This window comes from Bos javanicus, chromosome 8 (genome assembly GCF_032452875.1).
Source record: "Bos javanicus breed banteng chromosome 8, ARS-OSU_banteng_1.0, whole genome shotgun sequence".
In the NCBI taxonomy this organism is placed as follows: domain Eukaryota; kingdom Metazoa; phylum Chordata; class Mammalia; order Artiodactyla; family Bovidae; genus Bos; species Bos javanicus.
Window position 1 is genome coordinate 76,018,269 of NC_083875.1, and position 23,211 is coordinate 76,041,479.

The 23,211-nt window shown below is 36.6% G+C and overlaps 1 protein-coding gene and 1 non-coding gene across 7 annotated transcripts in view; both read right to left on the minus strand.

Annotated features, from left to right (window-relative positions):
- The window catches only part of UBAP2 (ubiquitin associated protein 2), a 119,337-nt gene that overhangs the window by 23,456 nt on the left and 72,670 nt on the right, over window positions 1-23,211 (minus strand). For 4 of the 6 annotated variants that reach the window (XM_061425945.1, XM_061425943.1, XM_061425942.1 and 1 more), the window contains 6 exons: window positions 21,430-21,533; window positions 16,272-16,337; window positions 13,013-13,065; window positions 9,877-9,944; window positions 7,508-7,697; window positions 4,480-4,693 (listed from right to left, as the gene is read on the minus strand). In XM_061425945.1, the coding sequence (XP_061281929.1) occupies window positions 4,480-4,693; window positions 7,508-7,697; window positions 9,877-9,944; window positions 13,013-13,065; window positions 16,272-16,337; window positions 21,430-21,533 (695 nt within the window). Of the gene's footprint in view, window positions 1-4,479; window positions 4,694-7,507; window positions 7,698-9,876; window positions 9,945-13,012; window positions 13,066-16,271; window positions 16,338-21,429; window positions 21,534-22,862; window positions 22,963-23,211 lie in introns of all 6 variants that reach the window. The other 2 variants (XM_061425948.1, XM_061425946.1) reach the window with 2 other exon arrangements.
- On the minus strand, window positions 7,306-7,386 carry LOC133253552 (small nucleolar RNA SNORD121A). Its single transcript, XR_009738340.1, has one exon. It is a non-coding gene; the product is annotated as a small nucleolar RNA SNORD121A (small nucleolar RNA).

Here is a 23,211-nt window from a genome sequence, read left to right on the forward strand (position 1 = left end):
ACCTAGCCTGGTCTTTGGAGACAGAGCAAGCCCTGAGCGTTTGGAGTGGGAGGACTGACTCCAAGAGCCTAGACAATCAGAGAACTAACCCTCAGTTCAGTTTAGTTGCTCAGTCGTGTCCGACTCTTTGCGACCCCATGAACTGCAGCACGCCAGGCCTCCCTGTCCATCACCAACTCCCAGAGTTCACTCAAACTCATGTGCATCGAGTTGGTGATGCCATCCAGCCATCTCATCCTCTGTCGTCCCCTTCTCCTCCTGCCCCCAATCCCTCCCAGCATCAGAGTCTTTTCCAATGAGTCAACTCTTCGCATGAGATGGCCAAAGTATTGGAGTTTCAGCTTTGCATCGGTCCTTCCAAAGAACACCCAGGACTGATCTCCTTCAGAATGGACTGGTTGGATCTCCTTGCAGTCCAAGGGACTCTCAAGAGTCTTCTCCAACACCACAGCATCAATTCTTTGGCACTCAGCTTTCTTCACAGTCCAACTCTCATATCCATACATGACCACTGGAAAAACCATAGCCTTGACTAGACGAACCTTTGTTGGCAAAGTAATGTCTCTGCTTTTCAATATGCCATCTAGGTTGGTCATAACTTTCCTTCCAAGGAGTAAGTGTCTTTTAATTTCATGGCTGCAGTCACCATCTGCTGTGATTTTGGAGTCCAGAGAAATAAAGTCTGCCACTCTTTCCACTGTTTCCCCATCTATTTCCCATGAAGTGATGGGACCAGATGCCATGATCTTCGTTTTCTGAATGTTCAGCTTTAAGCCAACTTTTTCACTCTCCTCTTTCATTTTCATCAAGAGGCTCTTTAGCTCCTCTTCACTTTCTGCCATAAGGGTGGTGTCATCTGCATATATGAGGTTATTGATATTTCTCCCCGCAATCTTGATTCCAGCTTGTGCTTCTTCCAGCCCAGTGTTTCTCATGATGTACTCTGCATATAAGTTAAATAAGCAGGGTGACAATATACAGCCTTGACGTACTCCTTTTCCTATTTGGAACCAGTCTGTTGTTCCATGTCCAGTTTTAACTGTTGCTTCCTGACCTGCATACAGGTTTCTCAAGAGGCAGGTCAGGTGGTCTGGTATTCCCATCTCTTTCAGAATTTTCCAGAGTTTATATCAAATAGTGAAAACTCACACAAAGGAAACCACTTGAATACAAGACTTGGCATCACCCAACCACCAGAAGCACCCTGTGCAGGATGCCTCATCTAAACAACAAATAAAGAAAAATACTAACCCAACACTCAGCCTTGCCCATCAGAGGAAAAACACACAAACAAAAACTCGGCACAAATCTCACCCTATATAAAGCTTACATAAACCACTGGATCAAACTTAGAAGGGCAGAAACCAAAAGGAAGAAAGAATTCAACATTGAAGCCTGGGAAAAGGAGACCTCAAATACATAAGTTAAAAAAAATAATAATGAAAAGGCAGAGAAATACTACACAAATGAAGGAACAAACTAGAAACATAGAAGTCCAAATAAATGAAGAGGAAATAGGCAAACTACCTCAAAAAGAATTCAGAATAATGATAGTAAAAATGATCAAAACCCTAGAAAACAAAATGGAGAAAAATGCAAGAACCAATTAACAAAGATCTAGAAGAATTAAAGAATAAACATACAAACAAACAACACAATTACTGAAATTAAAAATACTCTAGAAGGAATCAATAGCAGAATATCTGAAGCAGAAGAATGAATCAGTGAGGTGGAAAATAAAATGGTGGAAATAACTTCTGAAGCGCAGAATAAAGTAAAAAGAATGAAAAGAACTGAGGATAGTTTCTTTTCATCATATCACATCAAAAAGCTCATACACCATGATCAAGTTGGGTTTATTCCAAGAATGCAAGGATTCTTCAATATATGCACATCAAACAATGTGATACACTGTATCAACAAACTGAAAGACAAAAACTATATGCTAACCTCTACAGATGCAGAAAACGCCTTTGACAAAATCCAGCACCCCATTTATGATTAAAACTCTCAAAAAAAATGGACATAGAAGGAACCTACTTCAACAAGTAAAGGCCATATATGATAAACCTACAGCAAACATTATTCTCAATGAAGAAAAGCTGAAAGCATTCCCCCTAAGATCAAGAACAAGGAACAAGACAAGGTTGTTCACTTTCACCACTATTATTAAACAGTTCTGGAAGTCCTAGCTACAGCAATCAGAGAAGAAAAAGAAATAAAAGGAATCCAGATCAGAAAAGAAGTAAAATGGATTAAAGACCTAAATGTAAGGCCAGAAACTATAAAACTCTTTGAGGAAAACAAAGGCAGAACACTCACTGTTTGCAGATGACAGGATACTGTACATAGAAAACCCTAAAGATCAGAAAATTACTAATTAGTGAATTTAGCAAAGTTGCAGGACACAAAATACACAGAAATCACTTGCATTTCTATATATTAACAGTGAAAAATCAGAAAGAGAAATTAAAGAGTCAATCCCATTCACCATTGCAACAAAAATAAATATCTAGAAATAAACTTACCTAAGGAGACAAAAGAACTGTACACAGAAAATCGTAAGACACTAATGAAAGAAATCAAAGATGACATAAACAGATAGATAGATATTCCATGTTCCTGGGTAGAAAGGTCAATATTATGAAAATTGATAGTATGACTATACTATCAAATGTAATCTACAGATTCAATGCAACCCCTATCTAATTACCAATGGCATTTTTCACAGAACTAGAACAAAATATTTCACAATTCATATGGAAACACAAAAGCCCCCAAATAGCCAAAGCAGTCTTGACAAAGAATGGAGCTGGAGGAATCAACCTTCCTGACTTCAGGTTATACTACAAAGCTACAGTCATCAAGACAGTATGGTACTGGCACAAAAACAGAAATACAGACCAAGGAAACAAGATAGAAAGCCCAGAAATAAACCCATGCAAATATGGGTACCTTATTTTTGACAAAGGATGCAAGAATATACAATGGGGCAAAGACAGCCTCTTCAATAAATGGCGCTGGGAAAACTGGACAGCTACATATAAAAGAATGAAATTAGAATATCTCCTACACCATACACAAAGATAAACTCAAAATGGATTAAACACCTAAATGTAAGATCAGAACTATAAAACTCTTAGAGGAAAACAAACGCAGACCACTTGATATAAATCAAAGCAAGATCCTCTATGACCCATCTTCTAGAGTAACGGAAATAAAAACAAAAGTAAACAAGTGGGACCTGATCAAACTTAAAAGCTTTTGCACAGCAAAGGAAACTATAAGCAAGGTGAAAAGACAACCCTCAGAATGGGAGAAAATAATAGCAAATGAAACAACAGACAAAGGATTAATTTCTAAAATATACAAGCAGTTCATATAACTCAATGCCAGAGAAACAAACAACCCAATCAAAAAGGGGGAAAAAAGACTTAAACAGACATTTCTCCAAAGAAGACATACAGATGGTTAACAGACACATGAAACATCGCTCATTATGAGAGAAATGCAAATCAAAACCACAATGAGATATCACCTCACACCGTTCAAAATGGCCATCATCAAAATGTCTACAAACAATAAATGCTGAAGAGGATATGGAGAAAAGGGAACGCTCTTGCACTGTTGGGGGGAACATAAATGGATACAGCCACTATGGAAGACTTACAGAGATTCCTTAAAAAACTAGGAATAAAAATACCATATGACCCAGCAATCCCACTCCTAGGCATATACCCTAAGGAAACCAAAACTGAAAAAGACACATGTATCCCACTGTTCACTGCAGCACTATTTACAATAGCTAGGAAATGGAAGCAACCTAGATGTCCATCAACAGATGAATGGATAAAGTAGTTGTGGTACATATACACAATGGAATATTACTCAGCCATAAAAAGGAACACATGAGTCAGTTCTGTTGAGATGGATGAACCTAGAATCTATTATACAGAGTGAAGTTGAGTCAGAAAGTGAAAGATACAATATCATATTCTAACACATATATACAGAATCTGGAAAAATGGTACTGAAGAATTTATTTTCAGGGCAGCAATGGAGAAACAGACATAGAGAATAGACTTATGGACATAGGGAGAGGGTGAGATGTATGGAAAGAGTAACGTGGAAACTTACATTACCATATGTACAATAGATAGCCAATGGGAATTTGCTATATGGCTCAGGAAACTCAAACAGGGGCTCTGTATCAATCTAGAGGGGTGGGATGGGGTAGGAGATTGGAGGGAGGTTCAAGAGGGAGGAGATATTTGTATACCTATGGCTGATTCATGTTGAGGTTTGACAGAAAACAACAAAATTCTGTAAAGCAATTATCCTTCAACAAAAAAATTAATTAAAAAAAATGAAAGAAATATGCCTGGTCAAACCCACATTAGTGTCCAAAAGTCAACCTTCTCTGCCAGTGTTTGGCATGTCCTCACTAGGGGCAAACCACCATAGAAAATGCACACTTACCAAAATGACTAAGGACTGAGGACTGGGAGGCTGGAGGCTTGAGGTCCCAAGAAGAAGTGGTTGTAGGAGAACTCGTACTACTTTGCTGTGAACTTGAGGTGGTGGTAAACTGGCCCAAACTCGGAGCTTTCAACTGGTCCAAAATCTGGGAGCTGGTGATGTTCGCCATTTTTGAAGGGGCAAGCTCTCCAAATCCTGAACCAAGGACGGATGACTTTAAAGGGAAAGAAAAACAAAAATCCTCAGCAATACAGAATTTCTACATGCCACTGTATTTTCACAAGGATTTTTAAAATTATAGCCTAGAACATTCTGAATTAGTATGACTCATCTGAATAAACACTACACAAAAATATTACCAAGTAACAAGATCTGACTAAATAAATCTAACAATCCTTCCTGCTTCTGATACAAGAGCTTCGAGGGAAGAGGAATAGTTTCCCTAGATTTTAATAAATTTATTTTTATTCAAAAAGTGGTATCATTTAAGCTTAGAAAAAAATACTTTTTTAAAAGTAGAGAGAAATACCATTAATCAAATGACAAAGACAAGGTTGAAAACAAAATACAGTATTTTCTTAATGTGTGGAATGGTAATCACCTTTAACTTTGCCAAGTTTTTACTAGGGTTAGTCACAGAGAGATCAGCCATCAGATCATCCTGCAAGGTTAAAGGCACATCACAGTACTTAACAGTTGTATTCCAGAATCAGACACTGAATTACAAGGATATATGTGTGTACTGAGCAGATGCCCTGGACACTGCTGTGTTTATTTCAAGGTGTTCTGATGACTAAGTACACCAAATACACTTCAAGAGCAAATGACCAGCCACCTAAGAGTGGCGGATCAAGTGCATTTTTACTTATCAATATCATTCAATTACTGAAAAGATTAAGTTAAAACGTAACTCCACAACCACCATAAAGGTTAAAAATAGAAATGATCTACATTCCATCAAGAGGCCTGATCTAGAAAGCTGAATCAATTATTTCTGGTATCAATTTCCAAAGCCATGGGCTATCTGTCCCAGTTGTTTTTAAAGATATTCAAATTCTCCAATGTGAGCAAAAAACTTCAGGCTGTGGGCAATTACTGCACTTCCAACACAGAATCTGCTTCTATTAAAACAGCTGTGATAACATTACTCACCACTGCTCCTGACTCTGTGCTCATGCCACCCACTACACCACTCTTAAGTCGCTTATAAATGCATCAAAACCCAGCTCAAGCCTACTTGCTCAAAAAAAGGCATCTTCTTCTTTTCTTACCTAATCTCTATCCTGCATCAGCTAATTTAATTGTAACGCACTTTCTGTGTGTTTCACAACACAATGACCTCACTGCATCAATGACTTAAAACCTTGCTTTAGGTAATACCTATTACCTAAAGGCTTCAATTCCACCTACACATTTCAATCAATGGGGACAGTTTACAAACGTGCCTACGGGTACACTTGTGCACATGCATTCACATACATACATACAAATGCTCAACTTCCAATGCCAAAGATCCTGACCAGTCTTGTGTAGAATCTGGCTTAATCTAATTACTATCTGGCATATTTAGTTATTATAACTGAAGTTTCCCAATGATAGTAAAAGCATAGTAGGGCTCAGAATCACTGCTCTCAGATGCAAAACAAACAATCTGTACTCTGGTTTCTCAAGATGTTGTTCACAACAAAAAGCAACATGCCTGAAGGATGTTGTTAAAATAAAAACCCTAATGTCCTATCTACATTCTCAAGTAGCCTGACTATGATTCCAGCAAGTAAGCAAGGACATCACATCAATGTACCACTGGCAGATGGAGGAAAGGAACTGGATGGTTCAATCAAACTCAGGGGTATCAATGGGCCCTCTCCAAACAGAGTCTGCCTTGGGTCCGTCTGTCTTCAAGCAGTGACACCCTCTCAAATGCTATCAACAATGACGCTAAAAATGCCAAGTTCCCAAGCTAGTTATACTTGCCATGACATGACCATGCAGAGGAGAAGATGACAATGGAAGTTCTCATATTCAAGCCTCCAATTTTTAGGGAACAGCAAAGAATTCTGAATCAAGGTGGGGGGGGTGTGATTATCATAGATCATATTCATAAGAAATTCCATTTTCAACTGTAGATTTCAGATTAAACACAACAAAGAATGAACCAAAGTATCATCACTAGTGAAAGCTGTGGATTTGTGTCTATAGTCCTTTCAACCTCTAGTTTTGCAACTCAGAACAGCCCACACTTGGACAGAGACCTGAGTTTACCATTCTACAGCTACATTCTTTTACTCCCATCACCTATCTTCATTTGCTTCACTAACAATTCCTGAGCTTCTCTCTCACAGAAGTTAGTTCTCTTTTTTGTCTATGCTGCAAAGTATGAGGTATCTTAGTTCCCTGAACCCTCACCTCTGCAGTGGAAGCACAGAGCCTTAACCACTGGATCACTAGTGAAGACCCGGGAGCTGAACTGTTACAGAAGCCAAAGTCATATACGCAGCAGCAGATGATGCTGTTCCAATAAAAACATATTCAATTTTTAAGGGCCTCTACTATACAACTGTTTGGAATAACAAAACCAAAATGCTAAAAATTTAAGAACCTAGGCAGATCTAGAAATAACTGTTTGCAGATTAGCAAACCAATGCTGACAAACATTAGCATTTAAGTAAACTGGAAAACAAATGAAAATTTAACATCTTAAGTATAAAGACAGACTCTGAAACAAACCCAAGGAAAAAAATCATCCTTCTTACTAGAAGGATCCCTAAGTTGATTATGACTGAACTAATTCATAATTCTAATCATAAAGAAGTACTTTTTATCTTCATCCAGAAAACTCAGTGGTTGAATTCTGCACAGAACTGTCAGATATGTGCTTGGAAATTATGACATCATTGTTTTCTGGACTGAGATCTAGTGTAGAGATTTTTATATGCAAAAAAATAATGATAAGGCAAGTGCCATTCAATAATACATTTATTCATGGGACCATTCCTTAAAATCCCATACTGAGAGAAAAGTGAGTTACCAAACTCTGAGGTGGATAGGAGTTGACAGCATCAGAGCTGCCAGTCCCTGGTGCCATCTGATTGTTGTGCTGAGAGTTCGTGAAGACAAGGGCTTGGCCAAAGCTCTGCTGTTGAGAAGTTTCAAAGGAGTTGACTTCTGGGGCTTGACTGGGAGGAACAGGCTTCTGGAGCAAGGCTACCAGATCAACACTAAGCAGACAAAAAGCAAATGAAAGAATGAGTCAGAGGCAAATCTTACCAAAAAATAAACTTGAGAAATGAACCACTATAAATAAGTTCATGCTAAAAATAATCCCAGGGAGGAAAATCTTTGGAAACTGGAGTTTAAGAGCAGCAAAGGGAGATTATCAATCATCCCCCAACATGCCTACCCTACCAAGAAAGCACACCAAGCCACCGAGACCCAAATAGGGCTTTGCAGAGAAGAGAAAAGAAAGGTGCATTGAGATGTTTCCACGGAAATGGCACAATGACAACTGATTCGAAAACCTGGAGCCACTGAGTACACCTCAACAGTTTTCTTGGCTTGTTTCCTTTAGAATATTTGGCCCTCCTCATTACTTAAAACCAGTCTCTCTTAAACTTTCCCAAAGCAAAGTAAACCCATATTTTTGAGAAATGAGGACCAAAGCCGTGCTAGACCATTCAAGCAGTTTTGACATTTACCATAAATATTCCTATAAGTTTTGTGTTCTAACCCATGATATATTTAGGTTTATATAAATCTCATAATTTCTCTCAAATATTTAGGGGAAAAAATGCACAACATATTAACAAATACTCTGTTAATCAGACTTCTTATAATGTCCCTAGGAAGACTGAAATTCCAAGTTCAGAATCATGGCCTTAAAACCTGAAAGCATGAGGAAGAAATGATCTTTCAGATAATGTATTTCTTGACATGAGAATGAGCTACTAATTTCTCCACAGAATGACCTAACGTGGTAATCTGCTCCATTAAATCCTTTTAAAGGGCAGTTCCCAAGCAGTTCTCCTAACGGAAACTCACCATGCCAATGAGGCAGATTCTGGAAGGTCAAATAATTCAAACCTCACTCATGATATACAGCCAAGTTCCTAGGCTTGAGTTCCTCTCCTTACGCACTACCCACTCTCATGTCCCCGTAACTGAGAAACAGTTATGGGATCTAGTATTATGGACCCCAAGGAATGTTCTAGCTTATGATAACCTAATTCCAGGGATACAAATTCATGGTAATTATATTACATATGACCCATCTCAAAAGTTCCATAACTACAAAAACCAGAAGTTCTATTCCAAACGATTAATGAAATATATATATGAAGAACACTGCAGCACTACTGTCTGAAAAATAATCCTTAAAAGGTCCACTTATTTTTTAAATGAAAATGATGCTATGCAATTCATCAAATACTAAATACAATGAAGAAGATACATCCATTTAAGGAAAAATTCTGAGCAAGTCACAAAATAATATATTATAAGACATAACCTTTGATTTTTATTTCCCTGTAATGAAGTCTTATCACCACCTCATTTAGCAAGAGATTGAGCATGTTAGGTTCAAAACTGCCTTCAATGCTTAGGTATTATATATATCAAGGCTCTCATCCTTCTAGATCACTACTTTTTGAAACCATAATCAAAGATTTTTAGAGTTATTGTTAAACTGAGAATGTAAATAAATACTTTTCAATAATTCAATTCTGCACACACTCTAACAATGTTTCTATCATCCCAAAAGCTCCTCCTTGTCTGTAATCTATGAAATTAGTAGATTAAAACTATTAGAACCCATATAAAATGAGAACTTTGTACTATCCTAAGATCTAAATAAACGGCATTATATGAAGAAACCAAAAGAGATTTCTGTTACATTTATCTGTCAAAAAAATAGTTACGAAAGTAAAAAAACCAAATTGTTAGATTTAACATTATCGCTGCCATGCGTGTGACCACGTTCTCAGTCACGTTGACTCTCTGCAACCCTCCTGGATTGTAGCCCGCCAGGCTCCTCTGTCCATGGAATTCTCCAGGCAAGAATACTGGAGTGGGTTGCCACTTCCTAATTCAGGGGATCTTCCCAACCCAGGGGTCGAACTCACGTCTCCTGCAGTGGCAGGCAATTCTTTATCGTCTGAGCCACCTGGGAAACCCGTAACTGCTATTTTAATTCAACAGCAGACACAACAAATTAGGAGATTATGGAGGCTCTGTCAGCTTACCAGATAAGGGATAAAACAAGTCTTAGACAGAAAAGAGAAAAACAGAAAGAGATTCAAGAAAAGGGTAAAAAATAAAGAGATATGAGGAAGAAAACCACTCTCCTACAGCAAGAAATTTTAATTCTGCTCTGAATTAAAAAAGGTGGGGAAAACCGTTTACCTTTGCCCAGGTGTGACATGATTCTCTGCTGGAACAGATGAGGAAGTGAAGACCTTTGTTTCAGAAAGCTGTAACAAAAGGATTAAAAATATTTTAATCTTATTTTATATAAAACCAAAAAATGTAACAAATTCCTGATAATTTCTAGTCATCAGTATTCTTCTTCTAGTTCACCCAAAAGGCAGTCTAAAGGAAAAGAAAGAAACAAGTCATCATGGCATGTAATTTTCTTAAGGTGAAGATAATTTTAGATGGATAATTCCACAATAAGGATTCCACGTCAGGGACAAGAAAGTGAAGTAAAGTCAGATCATAGTGTAAGTCCCAGTCTCACTATTCTACTTCACATTATACTAAATGAGAACCCCTATAAAAACTACCACTAATGTTACTATAAACACCAAAAAGGAGTAGGAAAAGTTTGAAAAGGTAAATTACTGACATTCTCTTTTCCCAAAGACAGGTGGCTTTAGTATTTTATTAGTAATAGATTTACTAGTCATAGATTTCCTTACTGCTTTTATCAAAATATTATTGAGGTATAACACAAATAATAAACTGAATATTCAAACCAAATAACTGAATAAGGTGTGTCATATATATACTCCATCACAAAATCAATATCTATTACCCCAAAAGTTTGCTCCTGTCCCTGTGTAATCAATTCTTTGAGTACTCACTTTTGTCCCCAGGCAACCAGGGTGTGTTTTCTGTCATTATAGCTTAAGCTGTATTTTCAGGAATTTTAAGTGGAATTTTTAAACAGACAATCTTTTTTGTGATTTTTTTTTTCCCACTGAACATAATCATTTTGAGATTCATGCATGTTGTTTTAAGGCACACAGAATACAATTTCTTGAAACCTCAACTGACACTGCTGAAAGGCAGACTTATATTTTCAAAATGGGGCACGGTCTTGTAAAGGTTAATACTGTTGATGTAATGACAATGTTGAAAACTAATGAAAATGCTATTCTTAACAATGCTAAGTGTCTCAGACTTAAAATCAGACTTCCTCAGACATTAATATTAAGGTAGGGGCAGAGTAAACAGGTGTTCACTTTCCATAAAAACAAAAAGTGCTGAATTCATTATACTGTTTCAACAAGAAAGGCTTATACTATGCACTGCACTCTCTTTCAAGATAGTATCTTAAGAATTCCAAGGAATCTATTTTTGCCTCAAAGAATCTTATGAACTAAATTAAGACAGAGAGAAGCAATTAAGGAGTAATTCATTAAAAGTAGTAACAGATGATCTAAAGCCTTAAAATATACAATATTAAGTTCAAGGTAAATAAGAACTATTATACATTTATCACTGAAATCCTATCTAATCCGCTAGAGAACAGAAAATTTGCACTGTTTTCTCCTCCTAAGCTCTAGAAGGAACTCGGGGTCTGCGTTTTAGATTACTCACCATTCAATCACTATTACTTTGTAAATGTCAGAAACTTTTAAGTAATTTTGGTATTTTCTGGAAAAGAAGATGTCCACTATTTTATAGCACATGGAACTCTACTCAGTGATACATCCTAGCCTGGATGGGAAGGGGGTTTGGGAGAGAATGGATATATGTATATGTATGGCTGAGTCTCTTCACTGTTCACCTGAAACCACCACAATACTGTTAATTGGCTATATACCCCAATAGAAAATAAAAAGTTTAAAGTTTGGGGGAAAAATTTTTAAAAAGATGTCTAAATTCCCTACTGTAATTCTTTTCAGTAATTCTATTGTGATACAATACAGCCTACACAGCAGAGTATTACTACCTATATGTGAGTGCATTTGAACTGCTTATTAGACGACTTACATCTTACGACCTCACCTGAAGCACAGAAAAACCCCATCAGTTAGGCAGGATGGTTATTATGATAATCATTTCAGGGATGAAAAATAGGAGGCTCAGAAAGGTAAGTAAGATGCCTCATCTAAGGTCAATAGGTCAACCCAGCTAGAATATGAATACAAGTCATCCACCCTCTGATAGCTGGTTGGCTTTCTATCCTGCCTGCTGCCCCAGACAAAGCTTTTAGCTCTGGAAGTCTTTTTTTCCTCCCAACAAACTCTTAGCAAAAATTCTAGTAACACAAAGCATGTAAAACTAGGACAGATCTATTTGAAATAAGGTATGGTACCCACAGGTTCCTCACTCTGACTTCCTCTTATCACTGGTACCATCCCTCCACTGACTCTATTATCCACCCATCTCGTCCACTCTCCTCAGATTACAGGTAACAGAAAACCTGATGACATCATACCCCAAGGTCTTATGGTTAGTATGTGGGATAAGTAAATAAAAAACCCTAAGTCTCTGAAGTTCCAAAGCAGTATATCCTTCTCCTTTCTTACACCCTATCCAGCTTACTCCCCTAATAAGTCAGATAAAATAGTGATAAAAGAAAGCTCAAGTGCAGTTTTGTTTCTTTTTTTAAAAAAATGTAAGTACAAATGGGGGGAGGGAGGATAATCTCAAAAAGAAAAATAAAATCCAAAACTCTGGGTCATATTATGCAATTTTGAAGGTCAGTACTTGTAAACCTTTTATTCTCTCCCACCCAGTGTCAGCTGTAACTCTAACATGTACATACTTCTGTTCTGGACCTTAAGAGTGAAACAGAAAAATAGTTAAGAGTATCTTATGCTGAACACAGAACTTAAAGATCAATACTACTAATACCAAGAAGCTAGTACAGTATACTCGAAAATGTCTGTGGAATAAATGAATACAAAAAGATCCAGTCTAGTTGAAAGGGGAATTGCTTGGCCCTAGAACCAGAATGATTTATTGAGGTTAATTTCAACTGTAGACCTAAAACATAGACTCTCTCCTTCAATAAAAAGGTTATAAAGAGTAAATAATCATTCACAGGCCAGGGTAAAAGCATCAGCTGGTTATTGGGCCAAATAAAACAAAGATAGTGAAAAAATGACATCACTCCTATTTAATGCCTGGTCATCTTTAAACAGATGCTTTAAAACCAAGTTTCTCAAAAATCTGGAAATACCAACATCTTTCTGAAAATCATCTGCTTAAAAAAAAAAATTGAGATATCTCGAGGTTTCCTCAAAAGTACATGTGTTCCCACCAGAATCCAAAAGAAAGATAGTCACATCTGATGCTAAACACTTACGTCTTCAGTCCAGTCTTCCGCTGTCCACTCTTCCACAGAATTCTTCCAGGCCCCTGTTGACAATCACAGTTTACACCATAAAGTCAAATAAGGTCTGATTCCAAATGATTCTCCATTGTGTACAGCACAAGATATATCATGTATCTCATTAGCAATATAGTTTATAATCCAAGAAATATGAGGCTCTTAACCTATCTCAAGAAAATCAGTCATGTTTTCAAATGCAGCTTAGCTAAGTACTAAACACACACACACAAGCCATGTCTCAAATTGCTTTTGGTTAATATCCACTGCCTTAAGAAACTATGGCACAGCAAAATAAATATATTTAACAAGGAGATCCTTATGATACATTATTTAAAAAAGAACACAATTCAATATAAGGCAGCTCTGCTTTGGACCCTCATTTCAGGCAGATTATCAGATTTAGAGAAGTGTTTTTTATATTAGCTCCACTGTATCATTTCCTAACAGGTCTCCAGCAAAGCTGAGCATTAGTCCTGTTCACATAAAGTCTGTTGCTATACCCCTGATAAGTAGGAACAGAAAATGTGTTCACACAGTTCTTACAGAATAATCATCTATATAGAAAACATCTATATAGAAAACTTTGAAGAAGGAAAGTATATGAATTCAGATATGCTGATATTAGTGCTTAGTGATCCTGTGTCCATTCCCATTGTTTTAAAACATATGTACAAACACATACCCAGATAAAACAGTTTTATTAAAAGGAAACACACCAAGAAACTGACTGTAACCACCATCAGGAAGCAGGAGTGTGAATGTTTTCAGTTCCTTCAATAGGAGGAAATAATTGAGCATCTGACCTGCAATGAGGTTTGTGTGTGGGAAGAGGAAGGGCACACCTCTGGAAAAAAGGCAGATGAACAGATCTAACTACCTTATCATGTCAGTAACCTATTAACTAAACTGATGCTGTAAACCTAAGAGGGCTTCTCTGTGGAAGGCTTTCAACAGATGTCCCTAATTTAAGACTGATTATTGCAAACAAAAGTAGAATCTATGGATTTATGGAACATGACTTCTTATAAAATATTACCCCCAAAATGCTATTTTGTGTCTATAAAAAGGGAGATGTTTCAAACGTGAACACATTCCCTGGTGTGAGAGAAATCCACACACATCTCACCAACACTGTGGATCATGGGGCACGTGCATTACAGGAAAGCACTCCCTACTCTTCTGTCCCTCTCTATTGCATGCACCCTTGTAATAATAGTAAAACTTGATAGAGGAATGTTTTAATATTTGAAATGATAATCTGATCTACTGCTTTGGCTAACTTATCTTTAAATGGTTTCCATAATTTCTCCAGAAATGTCACAAAGCAAGTATCAACTTCTGTGTCCCCAAAACATCTCTTTGAATTAAAATATTTTATAAACAAAAGCAGAAAGATATAATAGCTTAAGCTAAAAAACACAAGGTACAATTAGTCCTAAGTGGAAATCAGTACCAGAACTTAGATCTCTAGAGCATGCTTTACATGAAGTTAAAGGGATCCAAGGCAAGCCATCCACCTACACTTCACTATCATCATGGTTTCTTAAGTACTAACTAGTGCCTTTCTTAAGTACTAACACATAAATCTCCAACCTTCTAATGTATTTCCTGCCAGACTTTTGTCTCAGTACATGTATATTTTAAAAGTTCACTGGGATGACCTAGAGGGATGGTATGGGGAGGGAGGTGGGAAGGGGGTTCAGGATGGGGAACACATGTTCACTCGTGGCAGATTCATATCAATGTATGGCAAAACCAATACAATATTGTAAAGTAATTAGCCTCCAATTAAAATAAATAAATTTATATTTTTAAAAAAGTTCATAAAGTGGGCTAGTTTTGAAGCAGGTCAGTACATAGTGTTCTCGGTGCCACCTCCATCCCACCTACCCCAAATTCATGCTGTCACATTCATCACAGGAGACAACACTCCAAAAACTGCAAACTCTACAAAAAACTGAGGCTCAATCTAAGCAGATTTAGGAACACTTTGCCTCAAAAATCATTCCTAAAACTTTCACCTTCAAAGCAACTAAGATTTTATAATAGGAAACAATGTATGATGGAATTGTTCTTAGGATCTCCTTCATCATCAGTCATCAACCAAATAATACTGGGTTAAAAGCCTACACATAAAGCATTGATGCTAGATATCGAATATCTCACTGAAAAGACCATTAAAAATTTAGTGAGTGATGTGAATGATAAATTACATGAATCTGATTAATACACTGGAAATTTGCAGGACACAGAAGTTAAGGAAAGCTAGAATGCTAACGGAAAGTTTATGGGGAAGATGAATCACAGCAAAAATCCTGAAGGCTGAATAGCCAGATATATAATGAAAGGATATTCCAGAAGAGAGAAACAGTGATGAGAAATTACAAAGAACTAAAATATATTAAAATTAACCTTAAGTTCAGAATATGTCTTTTTTCCCCAAAAAAACAATATAAGTTGTGGCAAGATGTTTTAAGTGTACAATTCAGTAATTAATAATTTAAAACACACATTCTTATATATTATATGTAAAGAGACTGGCCTACCACTTTAGAAGTATTATGAAAATAATTAAAACACAAACTAAGCCATCCAGAAGAGGATGAGAAGCTGAGTATATTCAAAAGCAGGCAGAAGACAATGAATGAAGTTGTAGGCAGACATCCTACATGGTAAGGTGTTATGTCCGGCAACAGAGAGGAATGCCCATATCAGCAGCCAGGGCGAAACTGTTGCAGTGATCCACCCTAAATACACAGACTGTAAAAACTACATGACATTAGATAGAGAAGACCATAGAATCAGGTCCTAATCTTACTATGGAATATTAAAATTTTTACAGGAAGACCTTATTCCGCATTGTAGACCTATAAAGCTTCACCTCAAACTATGAGAAAAATTCAATGACATTCATTTATTTTCAGCTTAAGACAATAATCTGAAATGTATGCTTTGTGTTCAGTTTAACTTGATGTTAGTCCTCTACCAAAAACACATATAAGGCAGACTTAAAGGAAAAGGAGCAACAATGATCCAAACTCCGCACTGCCCTAAAGGCCAGTGTGAAAAACACTTTCATTATCAAAAGCTGATTATTTTATCAAGAAATTGTAGAAATAGTTTACAAACACTCACCTGATGAATTTTTATTAGCTAGCCTTGATAAAAATGGAAATTATTGAAAAGAATTGTATAAGAATATTAACTAAGGAATTTTTTAAAAAATCCATACCTTTGATTCCAAAAGAATTTTTGTTTGATAGATTCTGAGCTACATTTTGAGCATCTGATGCCAGTTCTGTGGATCAATGTAAAATGTAAGTTTTTAACTATCATCAGATGACAGAAGGAATTCATCAGAAGAGAAATTAGTAAGTAAATTAAACAATGAGGGGACAGCCTCACAGCTAAGTATATGCTGTGTGTCCAGAGAAAAAGAAACTTCTGTTAGCCATGCTATGACAGACTGCTGTGGCCCAACTATGAATCTTACCAGCCAGACAGATCTCAAATATTCAATTTGCATCAATTATGCTTGTTCTCATTCCCATGTTCACCAAGTTCCCTTCCCACTTGTCAAAGAAAACATTACAATCTGTTTAAATGGTATGTTTTTAGTATATTTATAAATTTGCATTTTGACTATCCTTCAGTCTTTCTTTTTTGGTCAATCTCGAGTCTGACCCTAAGGATGGATTTGATTATCATCCTGTCAAGTCAGGCTTCTGATTCTATGAAGCTATGGGCTAGACTCAGAACACTGTGTTATCAACAAGACAATACCAGTCTGTGAGGCTTCTAGCGAAACAGCCAGAATCCCATCAGATGACAACATCTTTCATTGTATTTTGCATCAAACATATTTTGCTTATCTAAATGTTTTCCAGGAAGGAATCTGCTACTCTAAATGAAAACCAGAGGGATGAGAGGGAAGAAATAAAGACAAAAGGAAAAGGAAGAAGAGGAGGAGGAATAAGAAAACAGAAAAGTAGCAGTTAATGGATTAATTCAATATTGTTTCAAACATCCAATTTAAAACTCAGTGGAGGTTCTAAGTAAAGCCACTATAAATATCACAGGCAGGTCTTAGTATGGACGTGTTTTCATTTCTTTTCAGTAAAAACCCAGGGTTGAGATTTTAAGACTGTATAGCATCTCTATGTATGCTTTCACACCAGGAATAAGTTCGAATTACACCGTCACCTTCACTAACACTTGGTACTGTCAGTTTCAAAGCTATTTTAGTGGATGAATGGAGGTAGCCTACTTAGCATGCACACTCACTGTAAATTTGTATTTCCCCAATGACATCCCCAATGATGATGAGCACATTTTTGTTGGCTTATTGCAATCCATGTGTCTTCCTTTATGAAGCATCTGTTCCAATCTTTTGCTCATTTTTTATTATTTTGAAATAATTACAGATTCATAAGACGTTATCCTCGCTTCAGTTTTCCCGATGATTACACCTCAAATAATTCCAGTAAAATTTAATAGCAAAACAACTGCCATAGATACAAAATGTGTATACTATTCTATGTCAGTTTTTTACTGTGGTAAAATAGTGTGCATGTGGTAAATAGTATTTACTATTTACCTAATGCTAATCTTTTTTAGGGTTACCATGCTAACTAACCCTGAAGGACAGGGAAGCCTGGTGTGCTATAATCCATGGGGTCACAAAAAGTCGAACACAACTGAGCAACTGAACAACAAACCTTTCCCAAGTGTACAATTCACTGCTATTGAGTAATCACAATGTGGTATAGCCATCATCACCATCCATTTTCACAACTTTTTCATCTGCTGTTGTTTTAATTGCTATTTTCATTGGGTTGCTTGTTTTCTTCTTAATGACTTCTGAGAATTCTTTATACATTCTGTAATACAAGTCCCTTTTCAAGTAGAGGTTTTAAATAAATATTTCCTCCTAAACTATGCCTTGGTCTTCCATTCTGCTTTCTTCTGAATAACCATGTTTTTCTTTTAGACTCATGCTTATTATGTCCTATATAAGAAATTTTTCCTTAATCCAAGGTGGCTAAGATTTGCCCCAGTATTTTCTTTTGAAGTTGTGGTTTCAGCTTCCACATCTATAGCTATTATCCACTTTTGATTATTTTTTTAATATACAGTATAATGTATGCTGTATTGAATTGTCTTGGAACATCTGTCCAAAACCAATTGTATCTGTGGGTTTATTTCTAGATTTGCTATTATGTAATTGATCTATCTCTATGCTTTTTCCAATTCCACAGTCTTGATTACTGTAACTTTAGGGTAATTTCTTGAAATCATGGAGTGTGAGTCTTTGAATGCTGTTAGTTTTCAAAACTGTTTGGACTATGTTCACACCTATACTTTACTATAAAAATTTCAGAATCAAGTTTAGAATCAACTGACACAAAAAAATCCTACTACGATTTTGAACAAACGTGTATGTTCAAACCTATGTATCAATATGGGGAGAAATGCCGTATCAATAACAATATCAATGATGTATCAGTAACATATCAATAACATTTATGAGTCTTCCAACTCAAAAACACCTCTGAGTTATCTCACCTCCTTTATAGATCATCTTTGATATTTATCTTCATGTTGCATAATTTTTGACATACAAATCTTACACATACTTTGTCAGATTTAGACCAAGGAGCTTCATGCTTTTGTATTACTATAAATGGTAGTTCTTCTGCTCATTAATGTTTCTTCAGACACTCAATTTTTACATTTTACTGTAAGATTTTATATTTTGCATTTGCATAGATAGAAGTCTTATTTTGCATATCATTAGACTTCACAGGCATTTGACGTTTTTTGAAGCTACTTCCCCCCCCCCATTTTCTCTGTTGATTATAGAAATATTACCTGTTAAGTGAACTAGCTACATCATTTAAAGCTTTCTAACTAATTTCATTAATTTTTCTATAGATTATTTGTATCAGTGCCAGAGATGACAGGTTTTTCCCTTCCTTTCCAATCCTTTTCTTTTTCATTCTTTATTTCAATGGTTCAGAAATAATGAGGGCAATCCTCCTGTTTCTCTTCAGTTTTGACTAAATCTTTTGCCTTTATTTAAAAGAAAAAAAAAAGTAAGCCCCTTGAATTTGCTCAATGACTCAGGGAACTCAAATTGGGACCCTGTAACAACCTAAAGGGCTGGGATGGGGAGAGAGGTTGAAGGGAGGGAATATATGCATACCGATGGCTGATTCATGTTGATGTTTGGCAGAAACCAACACAATACTATAAAACAATTATCCTTCAATTAAAAATAAATATTTTTTAAAAAGTTAAGGTCCTTTATCTTGTTACAAAAGGATATTCTATACTTCACTAATTATTGTGAAGTTTGCTGTGACTTTTGAATCCACCCTTTTAAGGCACAGGACTGATTAGTTTTCAGTCTATTCACAAGGTGTACAACAATCACAACTACCTATTCCAGAATACTTTCATCACTCCAAAAAAACTCTAGAACCCATTCGCAGCCACCCCCATTTCTCCCAACATTCCCAGCCATCAGCAACTACCGATCTACTTCTGCTTCTATCTGACTAATCTGGATAATTTTTCTTTCTCATTCATCCATTGAAGAACATGTGGCTTTTATGTGAACCTGTATCTTCCATTCTCTCCGGTATGTATCTAGGAGTAGTTTGATTTTTTAAATGTTAAAATATCAAGTTTAAACTTAACATGGCCATGATATATCCTTTTTCTAGTTTACTGAATTGTTTTCCAATATTGTGATTTAAAATTTTTACATTTGTGCTGAAGAATATGATTAATCTATAATTTCAAATGTTGGAAAGAAATTTATCAACAAAATATCTTGACAATTTTAATAGCTATGATATTAATTATAATAGATTATAATAATATCAATATTCCTTTTCTCATTCCTACAACCAATTATGTTTCTTCTGCTTTCCTTGATCAGTCTCATGATAAACTTATCAATTTTACTAGTATTTTCAAACTACTGAGAGGGTAACAGGCAGGAAGGCCAGGGGGTCTCCAAAAAGAGGAAATAGACTGCAAGTGTCAGACGTTTTTCTCTCCCTTAAGCGACAGGAGGCAACAAACAAGTCTAAGACTTTTTTTTCTCTTAAAATTCTGTGTTGCCATGACGACACCTGGTTCCACCTGAACTTAACTTTTCTCAAACGTTGAGCTAACCAATGCAATTTTTTATGGAAATGTTTTTCTTAAGCTATGTTAATGAAACTATGTATTTGCTCTGGAATTTGCCTTTCTTCAAAATGGTTCCACCTAAGACTAAGTTTTGGCTGATACAGATCAACAAACCAGTATTCATATCAATTGTTTTATGGCTGGGGGATGACACACCTCGTGCCATCCTATCTCAAAAATGCATGTTGTAGGAGAGGGGCTGGTGAAACTCCATCAGCCTTGAGGTGTCTCTATTATCTGTTTAGTAACTTTCTAACAGACATAAAACACCTGGCTAAAGACTTAGCAGGGGGGCACTCTTTCTGCCCCCTTCTGATGTCTATGTCAGAAGCTTTCTGTATCTCTTTTATACTTTAATAAAACTTCATTACACAAAAGCTCTGAGCGATCAAGCCTCATCATTGGCCCCAGATTGAATTCCTCTCCTCCGGAGGCCAAGAATCCCAGCGTCTTTCACAGCTCAACAACAACCTTTCACTCCCATTTTTATAACTTTTGTTGGTCCTCTCCATGGTATATTTGATTCCTAGTTTTCCGTGCTCCTGTGATGGTGCCACTGTCTTTTTCAGGTAATTACTGAGCTATGATTTTATATATGGGATTATAATTCATGAAGTATCAAAGTATGTTTTTACAAATATAATCACAGCAATTAATATATATTATCAACATATATTATCAGGAATATTCAAAAGAGTTCTATTAAATAAATAAGCCAATTAACAAGTATTTATCTATGAACTTCAGTAAACAAATAACCCTAAAGTTTTAGGATACAAAAAAACCTGCAAAAGCAACTATTACCCTGAACTCACCTACCACCATCAACCTCTTAATCTGGCCATACTTGTGTTCACCACTATGAAGAGTGAATACTTTGTTTGAAGTCTGCCACTAAGAAATTATTCTCTGTATCTCTGACACCAAGATCTGAGTGTGGGTTTGTACTGCCTTACACAGGTTTGTTACAGCATCTTCTTCAGAGTGCAAAAGAGGAAAAAACCACATACCTTATCATCAAGAAGCTTTGTAAATGAGAAACTTTGGAGCTAAGGACCAGCTAAGAGTAGCCTCAGAGGAAGAATAGCTGCCTGTTTTTCATTTTTCTCCACCAGCACACTTGGATGTCATCTTTGGTTATTAAGAGCTCAAATAATTAAAATACATCTCTGGTGAGGACAGACACTTACCAGTTCCCTCATCTGCACCATTCTGAGCAGCTTCCCAAACTACTGGTTTTGTCCCACACCCATCTATAGATGGAGAATCTGAATAGTCCGCAGGATTAAATGTCCTTGGGTTTGAAATAAAAAATAAAGGCAAATGAAATAATCACAAAATTAACTGTATATCATCTTCCCTGACCACTGTAAGAGACTTCATCTTCCTTCTCCTATTTAACCATAAGCCAATTCTTCTGGCCATTGGAATCTAGAGCTTTAAAAAGCAGAGGCTGACTAGGGACTTCCATACACTCTTATATGATGCTTCTACTCGCCTAAATTGTTGTCCTCTGCATCCTAAAGCAGGCGTGGAGACCTATAATAGTTCTAGGCAGGGTAAAGGCTCTAACGAAAAACCCACCCACCCCATGCCAACTAAGCCTAGACCTAAATAGGCAACAGGTCTTTTCTTCCCAAGTCAAAATCCAAATTGGCTTTGAACCTTTTACAATAAATGACTCATTTTGTTTAGATGGATACAAATAAAAAGAAAACATTTTGCTCAGTGCTTCTTTTTAAATAAAAACCCTAAATACCCATGATTCAGATGCCTATGCTGTGTTTAGTTGCTCATGTCCAACTCTACACGACTTCATGGACTGTAGCCTGCCAGGCTCCTCTGTCCATGGGGATTCTCCAGGCAAGCATACTGGAGTGGGTTGCCACGCACTCCTCCAGGGAATCTTCCCAACCCAGGGATCAAACCCAGGTCTCCCACACTGCAGATTCTTTACCATCTGAGCCACCAAGGAAGCCCAAGAAAACTGGAGTGGGTAGCCTATCCCTTCTCTAGGGGATCTTTCCAAGCCAGGAATTGAACCACAGTCTCCTGCATGAGATGCCTAACTACAATCAAATTAAATAACATCGCCAAAATTTTCACAACTTATAAAAAAATATTTTAGCATTATTGGGGTGTCACTGGCAAAAAGAATCACAACAGCACTTTTTCTGAAGTGGAGGACAAAATCTACAAAATCCTTCAAAGCTACGAGGCTGGGCATATATGTCCAAATGTTCCAGCCAATTTGCTTCCTGCATTTTCATCCTTCTTTTGTCCACAGGGAGCTCAGGCAGAAAAGAGATGGCAAGAGTCACCATCTCTAGGCAGTGACCCAAAACAGTACTGCCGGGAAGCTATGGACAAACAAAGGACTTTTCGTTTCTTGACTATCATCTACCTATGGCGTCTATAAGATGCTTAAATACTTTTTATAATGGGGGGTGGCAGCTAATGCTTTAGATAACAGGAAAAAGTGAAAGAATAACCAGAAACAATGAATAAATAACTGACTATACCATCTATTTAAAAATAATATATTCATCTTTCAGTATTACAATTTAAGATAAAAATGATTGTTCTTCATTAAAAAAAAAAAAAAAACATTGCATTTACTTACCATTCAAAGACAACTGCTGGATTTACCAACATAATTCTTAAGCAATGGTTTTCAACTGGGGTGGTTGTGCACCTCCCTCCCAGGGAACATTTGGCGATGTCTGGAGAAATTTTTGACTGTCACAACTTGAGGAGGGGTGCTACTGGGATCTAGTAGGGAGAGGCCAGGGACGTTGCTAAACATCCTACAATGTAAAGGGAACCCCACCACCTCAATAAACTATTATCCAATCCAAAATGTCAATAAACCCAGGACTAAAAAATCACTCTAAGGCTTACTGCAATACAATCTCATTTGTTCTATTTCATTTTTTTAGTATTTTCTCTTTTTAAATATAGAAAACATCTGA